Source organism: Struthio camelus, chromosome 5, assembly GCF_040807025.1.
Source record: "Struthio camelus isolate bStrCam1 chromosome 5, bStrCam1.hap1, whole genome shotgun sequence".
Taxonomy (NCBI): Eukaryota; Metazoa; Chordata; class Aves; order Struthioniformes; family Struthionidae; genus Struthio; species Struthio camelus.
This window is the reverse complement of record NC_090946.1, coordinates 82,321,600-82,346,741: the sequence shown is the minus strand read 5'-3', so window position 1 is coordinate 82,346,741 and position 25,142 is coordinate 82,321,600. Positions and strand designations below refer to the sequence as shown.

The following is a 25,142-nucleotide window of genomic DNA, read 5'->3' as shown; positions in this document are numbered from 1 at the left end:
GGCTGAACAGTCCCAGCTCTTTCAGTCTTTCCTCATGGGATAGATGCTCCACTCCCTTCATCATCTTTGTGGCCCTTCGCTGGACTCACTCCAGCAGGCCCTTGTCTTTCTTGTCCTAGGGAGCCCAGCACTGGACCCAGCACTCCAGGTGTGGCCTCATCAGTGCTGAGTTGAGAGGAAGGATCACCTCCCTCGACCTGCTGGCAATGCTCTTCCTAATGCAGTCCAGGCTGCTGTTGGCCTTCTTTGCAATGAGGTCACATTGTTGACTCACAGTCAACTTGATGTCCACCAGGACCCCCAGGTCCTTTGAACATTTGGAAATTAAAAATTTCCAAACTCAAAGCTATGGAAAATGTATTTCATAGAATCATAGGGTGGTATCAGTGGGAAGGGACCTCTGCAGATTGCTTTTTTTACTTCTAACTCAAAGCAGTGTCAACTTGATCATTTTCTTGTGGTCCTGCTCATGTGGAATAAAATTTTAGTCTCCCTGCAGAATAGTGAGAGAATATATAGAAGAAATACGTGAAACTATGAATCATATTTCTTCATGTATTTACAAATATTTTAGGCTACAAACCATTTCTGAGGTAGAAATTATTTCTGTGGTCTGAAGAGCAGCACAAGAGGTCAACTTCTGAGGTGTTTAATTGGACTGAAATAGTTTTCAGCTTTAAAGCAGCTGTTCAAAATGTGATCAGAATCATTAGTAGAACAAACTCTTGCCAGAATGAAAAGGTAAGATTTTTAGCTACTTAACTTCCAGCAGCAGAAATATTAGAAGAAGAACTTCAAACAACGTGCTGTTATGTAAAATGCATGCCTTAAACCAGGGTTATCAAGCATACACCGTCTGAAACACTGTGTAATGATTAGGTTTGATTTGTCTGGGCAAATCATTGTGTTATAATAACCCCTTTCCTAGCCCAAAGTAATTGCTAAGCTCACAAATGTTCAAAAACTCTTTCAAGTAGTTAGCTCATCAATAGGACTATTCACACAACAACCATGTGCTTAAATCATTGAAATTTTAGAATATCAGCCCTCATTAGGTGTTTCTTTTATCTTCTTTTTTATTATCCTGATGTGAACAATTTAGTCATAATAGATTTCATATCTGGGGAACCAAACAATATATATTTTTTCATTTCACAATATATTCCTTGAATGCATGTTGCATTCTCTTATGTTTCATAACGGTTTGTCACTATGAGGAATTAAAATGTTGAACTTAGTAGACGTATGTGTGCATGCATTCAAGCACATGGCTGATGCTATCAATTTACTAATTTTCTTGCAGTCTACTCTTTAAAGACATGACATGGAATAATAAGTAATTTTGTAGAAAGCTATTCAAAAGTAGATCACTTTGAACATCAGCTAAACTGCCAGTAACTGTATTTTTTAACATTCAAGAGCACAAGTGCAACTGAGCAATTTCTGGTTTTGACAACCAGGTGTCCATGTTGCGCAAACACATACAAATCCTATATAACTGTGACCACTAGTCATCACTGTAACCATCTTCACCTGTGGATGAGCTGCTTCATTAGAAACCGTGATACATGTCAGTTCAAGAAATTACAGAAAAACATACAAGGACAATCTCAGCAAAGACACTAAGGACATAGACACTTCCTGAAAGAAGAACACAGAAAAAAAAAAAAAAAAACAGCACATTGGACAGATGAGACAGATGAGAGAGATCACTCTCATGCGGACAGACTTCACCCTCAACAGCTGTTGGTCTTATCTCAACCCTGCTGCATCCCTGAAAAACGCTTTGCTCCTTAATGTTTCTAACTTTGCTCTTCGCTGCCATATACCAGAAGTATTCTTAACAGGCTTTTTTTTTTTTTTTTCCCCACTAAATATGGCATCGTCTCATCACTTCTTTCCAATAAATAAGCAAGCCCCTGCTACAACTGAGAGTGAGAAAAATTCAGGCCTGGGGCTGTGTTAAAGTGCTCAGTAGTGCAGGGACAACTAACAAAACTAACTCAATTTGAATGTATATGTTGAAGGAGCTATGACTAAAAATGGATCTACAGATGCACCTACTCCTACCACTTTTGAGCAAATCGTTGATGATTTTCATGGAGGAACTGAGTGCTGCTCCGCAGCACACCGCGTGCACTGTTACCGCCACCAACAGAAGAGAACTGCTCCGGCTAATTGCTTGACCCTGCCTCTAGCGAGGGGTGACTCAAAACACTCTGTTACTACGAGGCAAAGTCCCCGCAAACATCATCTTTTGTTTTCACACCTAAAAGTTTCCTTGTTCCTATAAAACACACTCTAACAGCAAAAGGTGTTCCTGCTAGTGTGCTGTTTAGTGAAAAAAAGTAGTTTTACAGCAACTGCGACACTATTAGGCACCTCTCTTGCCAGGCCTTGTTGCAACTGGCCTTCGCAGACTTTGGTAGTCCTCCTGTGTTTTTCTTTACTATAACTGTACATTTCTCCTGCTATTTCTCCCAAAGTGAAACGACAAGGTCATTGGCTTTCTCTCACCTATGTGCTGTCCATACATGTGATAGTAGAAGCTAAAACAATAGGCTGTGTTCGTAGCTCCGTAAGGATTTTTTGGAGCGACACTGAAAACAGGACTAACAAGTCTGGCCTTTTCTCCTTCCAGCCTGGGGCGTGACGTTTCAATGTACATGTAGAAACCTAGGGAAAGCCAAAATGAAAATTTTTAGGTTGCAGTCTTCAAATTCCAACTCATACACATGCAGAACGACACCAGGGCTCTTAAGTATCAGCGTTTATTTTTCACATTCCTCTGACATCACCATGGCTGCTGCGACGTGTTTGTCCTGCATTAAGCCCATGTGTTTTCCACAGCTGCTTCAAAGACATGTTTTCTATCAAGGGTAAAATCAGGGCTAGCAGGTTAGTACTCATAAACAACTTCAAATCAATATAATACTGTATATGCACAAGAACTGAAAAATTCTTTATTATGGGGTTCAGACTTCAGTTTCAAGGTTGCAATTTTTGCAATTTGTTTCTATAAACAGTGAGAGTGGGAGGACTTTTAAAATAAGAAAAAAATATTTCAAGGAACATATTCAACTGCCCATATCAATCACAGTTCAAAAGCTCATTTTCAATGACAGAAGACAACGTTCATTTATTCTGATCCTGGACTGTGCCAATGATAGAAATAGTATTTACTTAATCCATTCACGCAAATACAATGCAGTATGATTTTTTTTTTCCTCTTTAGTAGTGCAGGCAGGGGCGTACAATAAAATAGCATGAGTTACTGCAGTACTTGCTAAATTCAGCACAATATGTCTGACTCTTCAAATGCAAATACATTCTGTAGCCAGGATGGCGTGCTTCTGTTAACAGGGCTAGCAGATTGAAAATTACATATTTCAGGAACACCCAAAGTAAAAATGGGGCAAAAAAATCTCATTTTGACAGTCTGAGAGGCCAAGTTAGAATTTAAATGGAATAAAATAGAAGAATATTTCAAGATGTGCTAGAGTATTTCCCCACAAGACGGCAATGGGCAAGCAATCACTTTCCAAATGGCACAATAGAAACAGTACAAGATGGCAAATGGCACAGTTAGGGACCCGCCACACTCCTCAGCACTGACAATTTCTTTTAGAAGTCCTTGAAGTGTGATCATCCTTAGTATGATTAAGAAGCATTCAAAAAAAAAAAAAGATGTAGCTGGATGGGATTCACTGTCCTGGCCAAGAGCCCCAGGGCCTAGAGCAAGGGAAGCTCAGGATCGTACCACCACAGCTTACCTTCCTTGGAGCCAGTGCGGTCTGCGTTGGGCCCAGTGTTCGGCGTGTATTTTGTGTCTCTAGTGGCAGTGCTTTGTTTTGTCCAGTCAAAATTGTCCGTATCATCTTGAGTGAACAGGCAAATGTTACCGTCCTCAAACCCACAGTGGAACTCTCCTGCCGACACAGCAAATTAACATAAATGTAGTGACTGAAACTATTCTATTAGTATTTGTCAACATACTTGTCAATTATAATGAATGCATTGTAGGTTAATGCCCATTAACAGCAAGGAAAATATATGTACACTTATTTTACATAAGTCTCTCACACTAAGTGTATGTTTTCTTTTACAGTAACCTCAGTAAAAAAAAAAAACATGGTCATCAATCTGTGTTGGCGTTACTTGAAATTATATTCGAATCCTATTTTGTATAGATCCTCCTCACATAATCAGATTTACGCAACAATCTCCCTTAAAGCCACTGTCTTTTCTTACCCAGCCAGCATTTCTAAGAAGCTGAGAAGAGGCAGCCTGCTTATAAAATAAGATCTACGGGAAAAAAGATGAGAACTGGGTTCTTTTGGTTTAGGGAGGAGAACATTATGGAAAAGAGGATAGCAGCTTTTCAAAAAGAAAATATTGCTCTCAATATTTTGGTATCTCCTAAACTATGTTCAACTTCACTAGGGATAGGAAAGTAAGTAGTGACTAAAATTATAGCAAGGCAGATTTCAGGTAGACACGAAGAAAAGCTTTCTAAAAGTCAGGAAAGTGAAGCACCGGAGTAGACTGTCCAAGAAGAGTGTGAGGTTCCCATCGTTGGATAATTATAAGAACCAGTTAGTTAAACAAATACCTGTGAGGAAGGTTAGGTCCAGCTGAACCCATATGGGCAGGATTGTTGACTGTACCATCTCCCGAAAACATCTCCTAGTCTTTTTGCTAAGATTTCTGCTATGTCCTTGAGGTCAAGTGCTAAAAGCTTAGGCCTGAAGAACAAAAAGGCTGAGAAGCCAGGACAGGAATACTGGCAGCCTCTCCGGTGTTAAACCAGACCTCAGTCAGTCACACAAGTCAACTGACCTTATCTGCCAGGTTATGACGGGATGAGCAAGGTATATTGTCAAACATTTAGGAGCCAGAACAAACCAGGACGTCAAGGTTCAGTTTTCATCTCAGAACAGAATAAGGCCCACGTAGTAAAATGTGCCAACACCTAATTTTATGCACATGAACAGTTCCTGCTGAGTTGATTCGTCCAACAAAGTCAATTGATTTATCTGAGAAAGCAAGCAAATCTTTCTTCTCCAGGGAGAATACAGCTGTCCGCACAGTGTCAGATACAGCCTTCTATACAGAGGTACAATTTACATTCATTGTTATGAGAAACTCTAACACCAGGCGCCATGGGATTATTCATCTGTGTTAAATTGAGAAGGTATATAAATGTTTGCAGGTTTAGGGTTTCAGTGAACTATAAATCCACTTAAGCCATCGGAGCCTCACTGTAAATCAGTGAAGACACAGGGACCGGGAGCTTAGCACGGGTGTGTATTGCTAAGCATGGATGCTGGTCTGAAGCTTATTTAAAATCTTATAATACTGCAGAGTGGAAAAAGCAGGCTTGAAAATTCATCCCAAACCACAAGGTGCATTAGGAGTGCTTGCCAAGGCTGCTTCATTCTGCTTCTGGCTGTGCAACAAGAGCTACGCAAACTGGATCTGCTCCCCAACAGTTAGCGTAAAATACTATTTTATAAAGCTAGGTTACTATAAAAACGCAATCCACAGACACTGCCTTGCCTACTAGGACCTCAAGGAGATTGATCTGATTTCTCAATAAAGTGACTGACTTTATAAGATCACCCCAAAGCATTATTTTCCAAAGGAAAATTATTTAACTGGCAAGCATGACTGATAGCCATCAAGATGATGAGGAGCCAATTTCAGGACCTTGCACCTTGATTTGATTCTGAAAGCAACATATTTTGGATTCTAGCATGATGAAGAAGTGGCAATACACAAAATCATTAAATACGGGAGCACCATCATAAACATTGCAGAGAAGAAATACTAATAGAGGTCTGATTGTGGTTCTTCTTGAGAGACAAGCAAATTAAAGAACACGGCTATCAGGAATACATGTGCTGTGGGTTGCATCCAAAATAGCTCAAGAATGAAGCATGTGAATGGATGCAGATTAATGGATGCACCTCCATCTTCATCCCCCAAATCAGGAAGAAAGCGTAAAGACCCTGACAAAGCCCTTGAAGGACACGAGGATACAAATGAAACACTCTGAATGACGTGCCAGCTGTGCCACTCATCTCCAAGAACATATTTTCCACGATTCAAGCTCCAAGCTGGTTTGGTTTGCAATATACTCTGTGTGCTGGGCTTCCCCTTCCACTTACGCAAGCCCATAGCAAGGAAGGTGCTTCACGGCTCAGGAACATGCAGGTCTCCTACAAATATACCCAAACACTCACACTCTATTTATACTTTTGGCATCCTCATTTCTCGGGGGAAATGGTGTACATGCATCTCGTATGCACTGCATGAATAGTCTTCTTTTTGTTTTAAAGTTGTGGATTCAGACCAGGATTGGAGGTATCAAAATAACACAAGAAATGCGAATGTAATCCTCACAGCAAGATAAAGGAATTTGTAAAATTTCATAAACTCCCTTTTCCTTTAAGATTTTTATCATGTCTAGGAGCTTCACATACAGTTCCTATTCAATATTTCAATACTTATTGTTAATACTCAATTCAAATATTTAACTTTTCAGTTATGTAGGTAATCCCACGGCTAAATCATAGCTTCACCCATACACTTGCTTTCACTTTCCCATTAACTGAGCTGCTGTCCCCACAGAAATGGAGGTTATTTTTAGAACATTAGTATTTTCCTTTAGATTAACTGTTTGGGGTACTGGGGAAGGAAGATGACCTGGAGCTACAATTTTTCCTTCCTCCATCTACTATTGTGTTAGCACCTTGGCAGAACGAGAGGAATTGCACCCTTCAGCCATCAATACAGCTTGCACATAAAACTATGGTGGACTCACACAATCCCATGGGCCACATCAGGTGATAAAGTGAAATACTTATCATTTGCTTTTTTAACTGTGAAGGAAAACTGGTGCAGATATAGTTCTTCCCATGAATAAAAACCAGAAAGACAAAAAAAAAAAAAAAACACTTACGTAGGTGCGGGTTTACTGGAGCTGGAAGACAGAGCAAAAATAAAATTAGCACACAGGGGAAATTCTAACTCACCAGTACTCACATTATCCTAATTTTCCCCTGAGTCTTTCTTCCTTCTCCTTCAGGGCTCTGGTTATGGGTCCCACACTGAGAGAGCCAGCAAAACTGAAACCTTCTTTCTTTGGCAATTTTTGTAGCTCCCGGTAACCCAAAGGCATCGGCCGCAGTGAGAAAACACAGCCACTCCCATCCATGCCGTGTATGCTCCACCACTAGCACCCTCAGCTTGGAGAGCTATGACTGAGCATCAAACCTAGATTATAGCTACAGATATCTTGAGGAAGAGAACAGCTGCACAGGAAACCTGCAGGGTAGTACCTTCGCACAGTAATCTGCCCCAAAATAGGGAAAGGATGATTTAATCAAAAGCTGAGGTTCTGCATCAGACCTTGCTCATCACTTCACATTTGATTTTAGCAATGTTCATGAATATTGAGCATAGTGAATTACTCATTTATTAATGAGTAATGAGTTCTTCTATTTACGATGTCTGTATATATATGAGTCAAAGAAACAGAGAGCACTTGTATAACTCTCAAAAAAGCCTATTTTCTTTTTAAACAGCAGCAGAAAAAATAAGCAGAGCAAGTCTGTGGGAAGAGATTTGATCTCATTTGCCCAAGAGATCCAACCAAGAAAAAGCAAATTGGCACTCTTAGTTCACAGACCCTTGGCAAAATTGCAAAAATTCTCTAATCCTTTAGTACTGAAGCTCACCTAATACTTTCAAAGTCAGAGGATGGAACCAGATGAAAGTCAAACCTTGATCACGCCAACAGATACTCTATCAATGACAGGGACTACCAAGGCATAGGTCCAGGCTGAATATTTACCCTGCCAATAGGCTCAGACTAGCCTGTGCAATACTAATCATTTGAAATCAGGTTTGAATGAGAACTGAAAATCTGCAGTCCTGTGCCACCTCGCTGCAGAAGGGTGAATTTCAGTAACAGGCCATTTAGGAGAAAAGGCCCTTCTGCTATAAGCACATTACTCATGTGAAAAGCAGACGGATGGCCAGCCCACAGTTGGAATCACATCTTATTAGTAGAAAATTTGAAATCAAATTCTGTCTCCAAATAATGTGAGCATCTGGTAATGCCACATTTCAGCGCAAGTGTTGCTCCGTGTCTTCGTGCTGCCATTCACGTGCCTTGTTTACGGACACGACCTCGTGGTTCCTGACCTCTTTCATAGACTCTGCTTAGCTGCACAGTCAACCTGAAATTTTCAAAACAGCTCTAATTTAGCAACTCTGCCATTTTATCTTGCCTTCACTAAAACAAATGAATAGTGATTTGCCCAAGTGCAATTTTCTTAGGAAAATTAGTCATTACATTATATTAGATAACCTCTTAGCTTTTACCAGCAAATTACCTTTCATTCGCCAAGAAACATTCATTTTGTAGGCTTCTTGAGTTATTGAACTTGGAATTAGCTGAAATTGCTGGAAACTACATTTACTGGTGCTTGCTTGTAACTGTACGTAGGGGCTTTTATAAAAACTGTCATTAGTGGGTAACCTTGAGTCATGCTACTGAGATTGCTCACGGCAGAGCAAAAAAAGCTTCCTGCCAAACTAGCATCAGTTCATACTGATTGACAAAAGCAAAACAGCAAATTAAAGCACAGTTAGGCCGAAGATGTCTAACATCACAAACTGGCAAAAAAATCCCCAAACAAATAGCAAAACCAAAGTCAAAAAGCCTACTCTTCTAATTTATACAGCAGGCTGCTGCAAGAGAAGGCGTAATGGCTCTCAGTCTCGTTTCTGAAAGGTAAGGTTGCTGTGTGTGCACTGGAGTTAATAAGGACAATTAGCCGTAAAGGGAAATTAAGGGATGACTTAGGGATTAAACTCCCAAGGTTGAGTTCGGACTGCCTAGAAAATCTTTGCACCGGAGTTATCGCTTGTCTGCTCAGGTGATCTTGGCTTGTGTTCGGGCAAATGCTTTACTGGGGACAACTCTCAAGAGCAGAACAGTGCCAAGAAATGCCCGAGCTTGGAGCCAAGACGTTTGCTGCCTTCATCTCCTTGCCTTTCTTCCACCATGGAGGGAATCACACCTGATGGAATCCCAGTTTGCTGGTGATTTTAATTTTTGGCGATCTGTATTTATCCAGGATATAGCACAGAAACGTGGACAGAAAGCTTTCTTCTTAATGCTTGCCCCTCTATTACTGTATTACATACCCTGAACTTTATATATAAAGACAGTTACATTTGCCACAGATCCTTCCAAACACAGACCCTTGCTCAGCTAACAAGTAAGTCACCCTTCAAAAAAATGTGCTATGTCCCCCTCATTAAAAAACAGCCACAAACCAAGCTTTAGTAACTATGAAAAACATAATGCTAAGGTAAGTAGAAGCACGCTGCTATGTTTTTTACCACTGGAAACTGATAATTACTGGTAATTCCAGCAAGAACTGAGGCGCCTCACTCAAGATGGGGGGCCTTCTTCAGAGAAGAGACCTTAACTTGCTTGCTTAACCATTGATTAACTCTAAAAATATTTAAACATAAGTGCATATATAAAAAAGTAAGTGTTGGAATTTTAACTGGAGCAGCTGGAGGATTTTAGAGCCAGTTCGTATCAGACAGACTGACACAGATTTCTGTAAAGTGACGGAGATTATATTTGAGCTGTTACTACAAGACAGATCTGTGCTGCACTGACCGACAAAACAGGCATTAGTGTTACTTAAACTGCCTCAGTTGCATGTGTTTGGCAGACTGTGTTTTGCAGAGTAACATATGCAACAACTAAAGAATTTGTCAAGTGATGTCTGGCTCTAATTATCGGCGTCGCTCCTACTGCGATGACTGCTCTTTTCTCCAGTCCTTCTCTGCGCAGGGGAGAGAATAATTCAAGGAAAGTGTTTCCACTACGAAATGCTTGCGGCATGCGTGAGCGTTTGATCCGTGGGACTGGATATTGGTGTGTTTTTCTTTTGCATTTCCAGCTCCAGCTTGGGAAGGCAGGATATTTTGCAAAGAGCTCATCACTGAGGTTTTCCTACTTTGATAGTCTCCTTCTTTCGGACATTTGGATGGTTAGCAGCAGGCTAGCACACGGGAAACTGGTATTTTTGCATATTTGCAAGTTCCACATTGATCTCCAGTTGCGGATTATAATTTGAAATGTGATGCGCTCTGCACTCTTCCAGAGGAGAGCAATCCCCCCAAATGACATCCTGGATAGGATTAATGCGGCCTACCTTTAGCTATCTAAAAGTTAGATGTGGCATCTCAAAGTGGCATTAGACTCTCCATGGTCACTGGAGAGATATGGACATGCCTACAGGGTGATTCACCTCAGCCTGCGTATTTGACAGGATTTGGGCTTAGATGTGATGGACACATGAGTTAGTAGGGTCATGGGCTACATCAACAGGAATTTGGGAGGTACTGGACCCTTGCAGGCTGCAATGTGCACTTCCAACGAAACACCCAGCTAATGAGAGTTTATGATGGGTTAGCGATGCTATAGTTCCTTGGTGATTATTTAAGCAGAAAAAAAAAATTTAATATAATTGCATAACGCAATGGAGCCTCTGAAACACCACAGAAGGTGTCCGAAACAGTTTTTGCCCTAATTTTAGGCTTTTATATATACATATATATATATATATCTGTCTATCTTTCCAACTTTTGTGAAGGGCTAGAATGGTAATTTAAAGAAATCTGAGCCAGCTTCTTGCACCGCATAGAAAAAATCTTCTCCTGTCTAGTAAAGCAAAATACAAACAACACACCAGAAATGTCTTGTTGATTCTTGCACACTTTCAGCTATTCTGAAAAATCATTTCTGTGCAGTACCCACCCAAAACTGTCATGCTACAAAAGACAAGCTTAAGCTGTCACAATGAAACACAGAAAGTGCAGGGCTTATCTATCCTCTATTTGCACAAAACTGAAATTCAACTACAAAAGTTAATTCATTTATTAAAGTCAAATGACATTGCTACTGTTTTTAGCAACTCTAATTACCATGTGTCCAATCTGCTTTTCACACTGGCTGCACTTTTTAAAAAACAGGATGAAATCCCGTTAGCCTGATTAAAGTTTAAAAAATTAAGAAAAAAATGTTTGAAATATGACTTCTTAACAGCAATACAAATACACCAGTGTATTTTAAAAATAAGAAAAAACTTTTTTGCTCTAACGGTGATCAAACTCTGGAACAGGTTGCCCAGAGTCTCCACCTTTGGAGATATTCAAAACCTACCTGGATACGGTCCTGGACAACCTGCTCTAGGTGACACTGCTTGAGCAGGGGGTTGGACCTTTCCAAACTCAGTGATTTTGTAAGATGTTAAATTGTTATGGGTTCCAAAAAATATACTTTTAAAGTGACAGGATGAGAAACAGGCTGACACTGCTAGACTCTGGGGTATCCTTCTTGAGTACTGAGTAAGACTGAACATACACACACACACACACACATACACACACACACACAATTACAATTCTATTGAAAACATGAAGATTCAAATGTTTTCCTCCTTGCTTAAGGTCTCAAAATTAAAAAAAGAATTTCAATAGCGGGGAAAACTGTAAAAAATGATCTTGGTTCTTTTAAGCAACATTTACACATCTTTTATTCTACTTTCAGGGCAATGTTTACAATTACTACTTCTGTCTAGGCAGGCCTGCTGCTGTGCATCCCGCTAGCCCATTAACTGCATTTCCAAGATTCCAGCATTTCTGATTATAAGTATTGGATTTGCACTATACTAATATAAGTAATAACATTATTTTATAGCTTGAGCGATAACATCCTTAAAATTAGGCTTGTAATAGTTTGCTGGCACTGTTGTCACTGGAGGAACGCTGAGATAAAATGCATATTTGAAGCACACAAAAGCTAAGTGAAGCTGGAGTCTCTCGGTAAAGGAAAGCAGCTTTAGGTTTATCTTATTCATTAGCATCTCGTTCACGATTTCTAAAACTGTGAACTTGTAGATGCCAGAGTCACAGCGCTGACTATTGCTTCGAAGCATCCCTCCATCTGGGGCACAACGCAAATGCTCTCCTTTCTCCTGGGCGGCTGGGTTTTGCGTTGGTACCTAATCAACGTGTTTGAAATGAGACATTATTCACGTCTGTGCTAGCGGCAGATCCTAGCAGAAAAAATTGCCGTAGACAAAATGCGCCTTCCACGTTGCCTCAGACTGTTCTTTCTGCCAGCCAGAGGCTAGAAATGGAGATGACATAAAGTTTCATTAAAAATGCAAATTCAGTGAGGTTGTAAGCCATAGCTGAGACCTCAGTCCCCCTCCCGAAAGCTGCCAGCGTGCAACTACCGCTGCTGGAAGAGCCAATGAAAACCTACCGTCCGAGGGGAGTTCCAGCAGAACGACCGTATCTACTCACACATTGAGTAAACAAGCCCTTCTTTTCTTGGGATTTTGCCAGTGTGAGCTTTGGGAGAGCGAAACTTAGAAAACACCTTGCAAAAGGCAAAGTCTAAGATTCACCCATCACCACAGCTAGCTGATCTGGCAGCTACTGAAATGTCCAACTACCTGCTTCTGAACTGATATTTAAGGTTATTTAATCTAATTTTTTCTCTTGATTTTAGCAGAGTGCTAGAAATAATTTATGAGGGGGTTGAGTAGGGCTGAGCTAATCATTGATCATGAATAATTCTACAAATTATGCACAGGAAATTTAAAATTTATCAGATTTATTCATTATTTTAAATTACTTGGCAATGATTTTTGAGAGTAATTCTTGATCTGCAAGCTACCTTCGGGCTATTTGCTGTACATGATATCTCACTTTGGGCTTGCCTAGATATCTGTACAGCACTGATCACTGTTGTACCTACCTGCGGGAGCAGCTGGACGTATGGCGGGCTGTGATTTGACCTGTGCGTCACGTTGCTTTTTTCCAGGATTAGCAAGGTGCCCCATGATAATATTTAAATTAACACTTTCATGATACCACAGTTACAAACATCTTCTCCTAGCCCCTGGCACACAGTTATCTCTTTCAGTTATTAAAAACTTTCTGGTCAGTACATCAGGTTCCCATTGCAGACTGCACAACTCCAGGGTCTCGAATAGAGACATCTGATCTCTAAGGGTCTTGCACATTCATTGTAATTTTTACAGTCAAGAAACAAAAAAGTCAGTAATTCATTACACAAATACACTGAGAAAGACGTTGTAAGGTATTTTCGCATCTTAAGGAATTAATTCCTGGCAACGCTGGGACACTGAACTGAAGGCTGTGGGACTAATATACCTTATCTATCAGATTAGAGCCGACAGATCTGTGGCACAGCATGACCTTTGGGGGAAAATATGGAAATGCTCTTTTCCACTTGCATGGGTCTACAAATGGTTACTCTTTTTTTTTTTTTTTAGTTATTCTCATCCAAATAAAAATGTCTCAAAAACCGTTGATCCTGGCAAAAACAAACAAACAAAATCTGAAGTACTTTGATGATATCAAAACACTGATTTGAGACCTCCAGAATACCACTTATTTGCTGTGTAGATTCTTTTGAAACCTCATTGACTTTCAAAGTATCCGGAATAAGCACAAACTCTTCGAAAGGAAATATTTCGTTAAAAGAAATAATTTGTTCTATTTTTTCCTTCTATTTCATAGAAATTTCGCTATGGTTTTGGTTTTGTGCTTTTTAGATTTTTTTTTTTTTCTGGCTTATGAAACCTCCTGGAAATGGAAAATACTGTTTCGGCCCCATCCTACAGAGGACGCCGCCGTCCGCACCAGGCACCTCGGCGCAGCCGCGGGCTGGGCTGCGAGCCGAACGCGGCACTGGCTTGCGCAGAAGGTGCTGCAACACCTTTCCTTGCGCGTTGAGAGCTTACCGCTATACTTGATGACGCGGATAGTTGAGTCCCCTTCCCCGAAGCGGGTGATGGGCGTCAGGCGGACTTCGTAGGCCTCGGGCTTGATGAGCTCGGTGAGGTTGTAGGTGATCAGTTCTCCCTTTTGAATGTTTCCGTTCACTGTAATCTCCTGCTCCCACCAGCGCTGTTGTCCAGCCTATAACCAAGAGGAGGAGGCACGGGTCAGAGCCTGGGGAGAGAGGTGGCCTTCCCTGCGACGGCAGCGGGAGCAGCGCGCGGAGCCGGGCGGCCCCACGCGGCCGTCGGGAGCTGAAGCAGGAGCACGAACCTCCTGCAAGAACCTCCCCACCGAGCGCTGCTCTCACATGGGACGAGATCAAGAGATGAGAGGCTTTGCACATCTAGCCCTAAGTTTCCAAACGACTTGCAAATGTTAAATAACGCTTCAAAAAAACAAAACAAAACAAAACAAAAAGGTTGGTCATTTCTGAATTTTTGCTGAATTTTTGGCCCAGCAGGCTGGTTGCCTCCCTGATCTTACAGCAAGGCGGGCGAGCGGCAGTGGCAGAAGTGCCCCACGGGCTGCCAGAGCCGAGGTGGCTCACCGGCATGTGGGCACGCCTGGGCCCCGGCGCTGCGGGCCACCAGCTTTCACCGCTCTCAGCCGCGGCATGACGTGAAGCTGCTGAAAGCCCACCGAAGAACTGAAATGCAGCCAGATTTCCCAGCAGTTACAGCTTTTCCTGACGAACAAGGAAGAAACAAGCTAGCTGTTAACGGCCTCAGCACGCAATTATTAGCTGTCCTTGCCATCGCAGAGACGGACAGATTGTAAAGGACAAGTCAATATGAGCAAGCAAGACTCTGTTTTATTAAAAAAAACCCAAAGCATAGATTTTGGTGCTTCATAGGCTGAACAGTATTTTCAACAACACAATCTATATAAAGTTTCTTTTCTGTATGTGCTTCACCTAGAAACAGAAAAAATATCTAATTAAGAAGGAAGCGTTACAAGAAGAGAGTGCCACTTCGTCCCCACCCCTGCTTTAACTAGCTTACCCACAAGAAATCATGTGCAATTTGGGCAGCAGAGTGACTTGCCGTTTCAATATTGCCACAGGTGCGTTGTCTTATTACAGACAGTATCTCCCGAAAACAAAGGAAAAAATCATTAATTATTTACCCCCTATTCCAAGAGAACTGTATAGGTACAATGCTGTTAAAATGAGATGTTCTCCTAAGCTTATTACACTTGTCAGGGCACTGAGGTTCTTACTTATTCTCTGTTCACCAATACAGAACTTCATGCGTATTAAGAAGGGGAAACCTTTTATTCCAAAACTTTAATCTGCAGACACAATAAAAAAGTTCATCGACAGAGCTGAAAACTAGTACTACATCTACAACATTTAAACCAAATCAACTACGTTTACAGCGATACCAACAGATTCTAAGGTTGAAATTTATGGCACTGGGAAAGAGATAAGAATTTTTCTGTCATTAAATTATATTGCGTGCACGATTATATGCCCATCAAATAAAACTCAGGCTGAGAAAAGAAAAGCAAGAACGAATCTTGAGAAAGTTGGATTACGGAACAATTCTAGACACCGGCTTCACTCTGCTGCTAGTGAAGTCACTGAGTGGTTCATGGTGTTTTGAGCCCCTGCAGCCCAAGGGACACCAGGCTCCTGCCCGTACGCCCCCGCCGGGGCCCAGCAATGCTGCAGCCCAGCAGCATGCAGGGATTTTTCCCAGGGTCTACCCAAGTAGCATCACCTCTCCCTCCTGCGAGCATTAAAATGACCCAGGTTATAAGGCACAATATTAACAAAAAAATCCCCTTGTAAACAGCCGGGAACTGTGGAGCCTTCCCCTGCAACGTTTGCCAAGGATGCTGCACTACGCAGAGTTACAAAAGATAATGAAGATACTGAAAATAAGTGCATTTATAGTGTATCGCTCAATGATCAGGCCAAGCGGAGCTCATGAAAAATTTAAATTTGACCGATTCTGCTGGGTGCCAGCTCTTCAATGGCTCTTGTTCCATAAGTACCGAGAGCCAACCGCACAGATGACAAAACCCAAGGGATAGTTTATTTAACAGAAATTCAGGCTTTTCTCCTTGTCTGTTCCTCACATACCAATGAATAAGAACACGCCACGGATGTCTGACTCACCCAGGCTTTGCACAATGTGTTATTTTGACATCTCACGGCTTACAAAGGGAACGCGAGCGCACATTAAGGGTTGTTCGTGCTGTCGCCAGCTCTGCGGGCGCTTTTACGCCACACACACCTCTCCTGTTCACGTTTCAAAGGAACCTTTCGGTCACGGCTAAAATCCACGTACTCCGGGAGAGAAGTGCCGAATGCTACGTACGGAAAACGCTGCGTACAGAAAAGCGTGTGAAGGGCCAAGGATAAAGGTCTGCTGCTGCAATGCACGAGGTGAGGCAGCTGCTGAATTCTCACCTGCATTAAGTGGGCACAACAGAGATGCACGCAGTATTTAGCATGGAAAAACATTGTAGGAACAAACTCAAAGGGCACTGGGACCTTTAATATACTTTGAATAATGCATAACGCCCTCCGCACCTTCACAGTCTGTCAGAGAAGCTTCCACAGCACTGAATAAACCCTGTCTTGAGCAGGCTGCGGTGTCCTTGAGAGCAAAGCAAGCAGCATGCAGCGCAGAAGACAGTAAGGATCATTATGATCAGATTTAGACTGTATTTTTTAAGTGGCGCATGGGGAATTGGCTCATATGCATCTCCTCACTGGAGTCTCGTGGACATATGCTCTTCGTGTCTAGCTCAGGGTAACTGGGAAGCTGCTTTTGGATAAAAGCTCTTGCTCTAGCTGGGGTAATTGCAAACAAGCCCTTGCTCAGAGCATAGGCCAGCTGTTTTTGGAAACATACAAAAAAAGAAAGAGAATGTTTGTAAATTTACCAAATTATCAAGCCAGCCAAATAAACTTATCGAATATTTTAAGTATGCAAGCATTTTTGTTTCTATATTTCTTAAATACAGCTTTTAATTTTTCTAAGCTCACCATGACTATTTTAAAGTGTCCTTCAATGATATCTGATAATGCAAAAATGATCAGAGTTAATGATAATTTTTAGCTCAAAGTGAAAGTTTGATAAAGTTGACAGAATTTCATTCACCCTCCTCCCCCTCGACACAGAGAAATATGCTACATCGGGAAAAGATTTTCCAGAGAAGCTCTGCTCTACCGAATATTTCTGTCTGTGCCCAAGCGGGGTAAGGGCTGACCTCACCATGCCGTCTACACGGTGATTACAGCAATGCATCTACATGTGGCTCCAGGCAGGATTTCTCACATGCTTTACAATGAAGACTAAGTGCTTTATCTGAAATCCATACTTGATTTTAAAATGAAAACGATAAGAAAAAACTAACAGACTTCACAAACAAGGAGCAAATTGCTGTTTGTTCTTTGCAATGGATTTCTAAATTTTTAATTCCATTTTTTTCAACGAAATTATCGAGGCAGAACCCAGATACAATTCTAACAAGCACTCTTTGCAAGGAAGAGAAAAACTATTGGTTACGCCCCCAAAAGTGATCTATATACTACTAAGTATAATTTCATGTTTCCAAACTGTGTCTGTCCCTTTTACTAATTTGAAGAAATGAATAAATAGAGAAACCTGGAGAACATTATTTATTTTTCAACATTAAAAGATCAAGTTGTTTTCTGGAATAGACATCTTGGTGGATTTTTAGGCTGCTAGAGATATAGTTAAACATGTTGTTTGCCCATTGCATTCGTGAATACTGTAATAGCAATATTGTGTTACCAGTTGTGTGAACTACGACTGACTTTCTGACAATTATTTGAAGCAAGCGAGCCACTGCTTAGAAGTATTTCTGAATCTTTATACTGTTCTACAGTAAAAAGGTATCCCTTATTACACCTACCAGTTGGATAAGGAGTGAAGAGAAAATTAAGCAAATATTTTTAATAATTAATGCTTCCCCTTCCAGCTACCAAAACTAGCCATGAATTTGTACCAAATTCCATTGCTCTTTTGGATTGTTACCGTTTTCTACCACCATCTAAACACAAGAAAGTAGAGAAGCTCCACTACTGTGTTCATTCTCAAAGTGAAACAGTTTGATTCTTCATTTCAGCATTATGCATCACAAGCCAGCACTGGATGTTGGTATTTCTCCATAGGAAACAATGCACATCCTTTTACATTGCCATCAGGAAAAGCCCCATTTTAATCCTCAATTTTACCATGGAAACCAGGAAAAAAAAAAAAAAAAAAGTCGCCCAGTTTGACACAAAACATCCATCCTGTGGATGAGCCCCGGCGCGGTCACCCATGCACTGGGGCACGCAGTCACAGGAGGTGGCCTCCCGTAAACAGCCGTGAAGAAGCACCCTCAATAGGCTAACGTGAAGACCCGACACACACGCCACACGGCATCCCTGCTGCACGCTGAAAGCGAGCGTCGTGGCCGGCACCAGCGTCCCATGGCTCGCCGGGAGCCCTGCGTGGGAACCACTGCTCATTGCTCGCTGATGGGACATACCAGCTTCCAACTGCATGAACCGTCAGTTCCTTTTAAGCTAAAATACAGCAAAAGAGAAAAACAAAAGTCACATATATACGGAGTCAGAGAGTGACACGCCTGGCTGGAGGTATGAGGAATTTCCAGTCGAACACTTTTGAAGGTCTGTATGTGGCTGAGGCAGCTACCACCCACACTAACGTGCCCAAGCCCCTCTGAAAAACAGCACTGAAATTCCCTCATCGCACAAAGGTGGTTCAAGCTCCTTGCAGGGAAGCACAGGAGAACCTTACAGCCAAGGCCCTATGTTGGAGACACCTCCAGCCCTTGGACCCTCAATGCTTGCCATGAATGCACTGAGATGGTGGTGGCACCTACTCGGCTCCCTTGCTCCCTGAGCAGCTTCATGCCAGCAGAAGTCAACTCCACCTAAAGGCCAGGTGTCCTTTCGTTAAAACAACTCCACTGCATGAGCAGGAGCCCATTCCACATTGCCCACTCCCTTAAAACCGCTAACGGGTGTAGACAGCTGCTGGAGTTTGGGTGTACAAACTGGGTGTACACAAATGGGTGTACCTAATGCTCAGGCTGTGCCTTTTCTTGGTTAAAAAGTCAGGATTCACTCTTCAAAGAGAGAATACATAAGCAAATATGACTGTAAAATGCATGACTGTGAAATACATGGCTGGATGTCAACTTGGGCATGCCCAAAGCTTCAAACCTGCTAAGAATCTGGTTTGCTTGAATTAGAAAGATTCCTATAACCAAAACAATTCTTCTTACACAGATAAGGGTAAAATACACTTTTGGAAATTTGCTCTGACCAGCCTGAAACAGTTTACTAGTTAGTGAATACTTGTAAAGCACTGAGGAAAAAAAACATATTAACTCTAAGAGCAGTTATTATCATGATCATGGGTTGAACCCATAATTAATTTAACAGAGCATACCTAAATTTAGTCAATCCAGAGCACAATAGGCTTAATAGGGACTATTTTTTTTCCCCTACTTACCTTTGAATATTCAGAAATTTGTCTTCCCTAAAGCTAACAGAAAAGCAAAGCGCATTTCGTGGACATCAGTGAAAGGGCACTGTAAAAGCGTGGTAACATTTTATTGCAAGAGGCTGAAACTATCTTCTCGTTCCTGCCAATGAAAGGATATTCACTCTTTGTCTGTTGTTGAGAAATCAGCCAACACTATATTCTCTAAAAGGCTCAAACATATAGATTTCTTGAGAAATTAATCCTGTGGGATGATTAAATATTGATTGCCTATGTGCACAGTTATGTTTATAAAAAAAATAAACACATCCTTAGTCCATTGTACTTGGCCTATTGATTTCAACCACAAATTTCTTCAGTGACTCAAAAAGTCAGACAAGCATCTCTGTAATTAATGACAGCTAGATGCAATGTAAATTAATCTATTGTACAACCCTATAAAAGTCTGTGGTATTATTTAAGTCATTTATTGCAATTTTATAACAACAATGCCAATTTTTTTCCCTTAATAAAAACAGAGTTTAAGAGTTTTTTTTTTTTTTAATTAGCATTGGTTAGTTCATGGCCAAATGTTTTTCATCTGCATGCCTCGAGTGAACAACCCTTTACAGAGTTCGGCTCATTTCTGCTGCAGATACCCAGTGGCTACTTTTCATCAGCAATACCACCAGAGCTATCTCATTGTGAATATAAACCGTATGAGGTAGGTGACTACTGCGTCTGCTTCCTTTCAAAGGGTAGGTACAGCCCTGAAATGACTCACAGTGACAAATATCTGTAAATCAGGCAAAAATAACACGGCCAGCCGTAACACACGCTCTGCCATGCTCATCACTGGTGTGTTTTCCATTATGCTTCATGCAATATTGCTATTGCCGACATCTCTTTTCTTTCTTAACGTTTTCACAGGCCATCGCCGGAACCGTCAGCGCCGCTACGCGTTTCCGCATGGAGCCTGGTGCCGGCTCTCAGCTCTCGGGCGAACAGGGACCGCAGCTGCAGCGTCAAGGCAGCAGCACCCAGCACACAAACTCCGCAAATGGCAGGATCTTTCCTGCTTGAGCTAGTAAAGTATCGGGAGCCGAAGCACCAGGAATGACTGTGGACATCACCAGTGCCACCACTCAGCCTTGCTCAACAGGGCCTTGCTGGTGGCAGAGCGGAGCGCCGCATACCGCGTCCGCTTTCCTCTAATTGCAGCAATACATCGTTTTTAGTCATTTACCATAGAAGAAATGAAGTTTTTGTTTGTTCTTGTTTTCCCAAAAGAGTAAACCCTTATTTAAAGACAAGAGATACTCCATTTTATTCCATTTTAGAAAGTGTCTAAAGTACATTTAACAGTGGGCACAATCTCTTTCAATTAGCTAACTCCTAATCCCCAAGAACAATTGCAGGCGTATAATGGACTTTCTTCTTACAGGCTTTTATTAACATTCTCTATATTTGCTCCCACCATTCATTTTACTTATTTTGTGTTTGCAGCTTTGTGCAATTTGTTTTATTTGGTACACAGAAGAGCATAAAGAATTGTCATCTTTCTTTTTTTGAAAGAAACTCAAAGTCCTGGAGTCTAGTAATTATGAGCTTGGAGTCCAAAGAGGTGGACTGTTATAAAAGCAAGTTTTATGGGTTTTAAGTTGATGGATGAGTGGTTCAAATGCCAAAAGCATCTGTCCACAATCCAAATTTATTGCCAGCTATTTGGAGAAAAAAGAAATGGGAACAATTTCAGAAAAACTGGTATGCAAAACCAAAAAACTAGATGATCTAACAATTAAATTCTTTTTAAATATATATTACACCCAAAATTTTAAAAGCAAGGTAGGAAATGCTAACCCAGGAAAAGGTAAATGTCATTTTTGTCAGAGTAAAATAAAAATACAGTGCAGATATATGCTAAAAACTTGTTAATTGCAAGATGAAATATACTGCCTCTTCTTTTTTTTAAGTGTTTTTCAATACAAATGAATGATTAAAAAAATCTTTTAAAATCTGAGTTATCACATTTCCATCCACTTTTTTTGTACACCATAATTTAGGGTATTTTATGGCTGGAAGGTCTGTATTCTTGTTTCTGTACTGATCTATTAAATTAATTTATGGACTTTTAACAACTTTATATACAGAGACAAAGATGAAACTATGGTAGGTATGACTTTCTTTAATCAGTAAGGCAATAAAATTTGTCCCTAGTCCCTTTCTTCCTTTCCCGTTTACAGATACTAGTGGACTCTTTGCAAGTAATTTCTGTAAAGTGAACCAGCTCCTTTACCTGGCCGCGTGGCCTAGGGCACTGCCGTGCAGTTCAGGGCTACGGCCATCATCCCCAGCGAGCAGGGGGCCGCCACAGGCAGGTGCCTGCCAGCGAGCGCACAGGCTACGCTGGCCTCCCTTGGCACTGCAGTGAAGCAGCACGCAGCTCCAGACCTCATGTCCACAGCATAAAATCCAAAAATCAGAGAGAGGTAAATATGCCAGGAAGCATCTACTGCGGCACTTTCAGTAATGGCCAGTGGGTCCATGTTTAGACCTTCATGTTACCTGGCCAAGAACAACTGGCCGTTCGGCAACGCTGAAAAAATCTCAATTACGGAAACTTTATGAATGGAGTATCCCCTACAAGGTATTTACTTCCAGGCCCAGTCTGATACGCGCTGAGTTATCTTGCTAAAGGGACTCAAAGTAAGATAGAAGATTTGTATTTTCTTTGAGCTGTGCTATTCCCAAGACTAATATTCTTAGCAGAAACACTGAACGGTGAGCCTTCACGTCTGTTCCAGGTCAAAGTCTCACTCATTTCATTTACTTTAATCCTGCTGATCATGAATACTGGAGCAGCAGAAACATTCACTCATCACTTCTTGGATGTTTGTGGAGCTCTGGATTCACTAACAGCTATCATTTACAAAAAAAAAAACCACTTTACCTGAATTTGACTTTAGTCTAATTTTACAAGGGAAAGACCTCCACCTGATCCCCAGACTACATCTGAAATAGTCTAATATTGCCTGGCACTTTACCAACTGTGGACCTGCGTTTGGAGTCGCAGGTGAGGCCACTGCTGCCAGCCACTTCAGAGCTGTTACGGAAAAGCACAAAAATATTTCCAGACACCCAGGCAAAGCTGAGAACGTGCTCAGTGAAGCAAGAGCTTTAAGGGAGGGTCCAGAACTCCTCCGTGGGAGCTGTGGGTCTGCTCTGGGTGATATGGTACTTTCAGGAGTTTAGAAACTGACTGACATTTGGGACCAGCTGGATGCACTTTGAAAACATATTAAGAAATGTCAAGGAAATTCAGCATAAAGGGCTTGATGGCCTTTTAACATAACCCCCTGAAATCACTTACGTTCTCATCCTGATGTGTGATGTGCTGTACAAGCTTGCTAAATTATTTCAAGAGCTTCAGACTCCCTCCTGTGACCAAACTCCACTTTATGGCTGAACACCTAATGAAACCAACTGCTGGCACGTTGGCCACCTTCAAAGACTCACCAAGTACAAGGATGCTTTGAAATAAAAAATTTGGAAGAATCCAGGTCAATAATTCTGAGGCCAAATGCGAAGCTGAAATATATTAATGTTTGAATATTCTTCAGAGAGCTATTAATGAGACTGAAAAACATTTCTTATGTGCAGACAACATCTTGGTAGACCTCAGCACCTTCAGATGCAAGCAGAAGGCCAAAGGGGACCTATGCATGAGAGGCTGCATCTGCAGCTGACAGTATTCTCCGTTGACATTTCAGGCCTGAAAGTCATTTGCTCCCAAACCCTCTCACAACACCCCCAGTGACACCTTTTCTTCTCTCTGACCTCGTACAAAAAAAATCTGTTCCAGCTCACATGCAGGGTTGAAGCTCACTTGAAAATTATACTTAATGATGTTTTCCAGTTACCCCACTGATGTTTAATATCAAGTATTTCTCCTAGCTACTGTTTTCTTTATCATTCTGGAACGCTTTGAAACAAGGTTATTCACAGTTTCAATAAAAATGTGGACACTTTACTTGCTCTAGAGATTCTTCTTTAATTTAAGCTACTAACAAGACTAGTATAAAAACTGTTTAGAAAAGAATCATCTTTTTTCCTTTGCAACTTAGTGATAAAAATGAATTCAAGGCTGTAATGTGCAGCCCTGATCTCCCTCTTTCTCGATCATCATTCGAGAAGTCCTAACCATCTTAGGTTTTACCATGCCAGTGTTTGGCTTGAAATCCAGTACTGCCGTGCCTAAGGGGAACAGAGTCCTAATTCCTCAGGCCAATGCACACACGGAAGACGGCTCTTGCTTTCTCTCCACCAGTTTATAGGCGCCTTTAGAGCCTCATTGACTTTCAAAAGCTCTTTGTATAAATACTTCTGGAATTCTTTGTGGCAAAATAAAGGTCGACCAAAATGAAAATAAAGCACAGGAAATAAGCACACACCATATACACATACAAACTCCATTCCGCTACTCCAGTTGTCTTCCTCTTCTGTGCGTTGCAAGGTTTATCTGAGAATTTACACTGCACCGGATATGTTGCCAGTAAAGTTACATGTGAGCCATCTGCCTCATCAGAAGAGTGCTAGAGGTGACATCTTTTGTTTTTATGCATTTGTCCTGGCACATACAAAACCATTTCTCTAGCAGTCACAGTTGAAACATGCATGACTGGTACCCGCCAGAGAGACTGGTACCCTCCGCTTTGGCTTGGCAGAGGCGAAATCTGGCTTCACTTCTGCAAGGGCTGGAGAAGCCTTGGCTGAAGCTCCATCTGCTACAGGGAAAATAATTACTGGAAAAGCAGCAGGGGCAGCAACAGAGGTGTTAGCTGCAACGAGTAACATCTACACTTCAAAGTGCCCAGGAGAGTGTAATTAAGGAAATGTAGTGTGGGAGGTGCTATCTTTCAAGAGAAAGATGCACTCAAGGCTGTGACCACTCACCTCAAAGAGGAAGGGTTTAAAACCTAATGAAGAATTGCCCTGTTGCCCTTGCCAGATTCAGACTTTAGGTAATTTCTTCCTGCCTAAGCAGAATAAACTCAGACTCTTCACTTCTTACAATACAGTGTTAAATAGACACTGCTCTGCCCCCACAAATTGGGTGAAGGCATCTTGCCTTCTGGAGTTATTAGTAAATCTCACTGTCTCTCTCTTATCTAAAGGATGTATCATTGTGAGTCCTTCAAGTACAGGGACAATTTCACAGTCTAATCGAAACAGTGGAAACACCCAGAGACTAAAAAATGGGCTGTATTATTTTGCTTTTAGTCAAGGTCACAATGTGGACTTCTCAGATGTATGGTCTCAGATCAATCACAACCTTCAATGTGATGACACTGCATCCATGTAAATAATCTTCCTCTTTAAAGTACGGTTAAAATCTGATATAAACCGAGATAATCCATTTTAAGACTTTAGAACTGGCTACTTCCCAAATCATTCACTTACGTTTAAGGGATTAAACAAAACCTGCACTGCTCTTAACCCAAATAGGGCAGGTTTTCTGCTCTTTTGCTTTGTTACACTTCTACAGAACAGTTTTTCAATATTTTAAGATAAGCCTTTCTCACTCCTTCTCAGTGACATGTCACATTTGAAGTTCACACGTAAGGGAAACTGCGCTGGCTCAGACCCGCACTTCGAAGTACGCTGCGCTACGCGGGCTAGCTGGGCGCTGGCAACGGTCACGACCGGATTTTGCACATGAAGCAGCAGGTTCCTCTGCAATAGGTAGACCATTAT

At 41.4% G+C, this 25,142-nt stretch overlaps 1 protein-coding gene across 1 annotated transcript in view; it reads right to left on the bottom strand.

The window, feature by feature from the left end:
- MDGA2 (MAM domain containing glycosylphosphatidylinositol anchor 2) overlaps positions 1-25,142 on the bottom strand; it is a 411,004-nt gene that overhangs the window by 19,017 nt on the left and 366,845 nt on the right. The window contains exons 11-14 of the mRNA XM_068947620.1: positions 13,875-14,052; positions 6,965-6,985; positions 3,774-3,929; positions 2,518-2,676 (exon numbers count right to left, since the gene is read on the bottom strand). Of these exons, the coding sequence (XP_068803721.1) occupies positions 2,518-2,676; positions 3,774-3,929; positions 6,965-6,985; positions 13,875-14,052 (514 nt within the window). The remainder of the gene's footprint in view (positions 1-2,517; positions 2,677-3,773; positions 3,930-6,964; positions 6,986-13,874; positions 14,053-25,142) is intronic.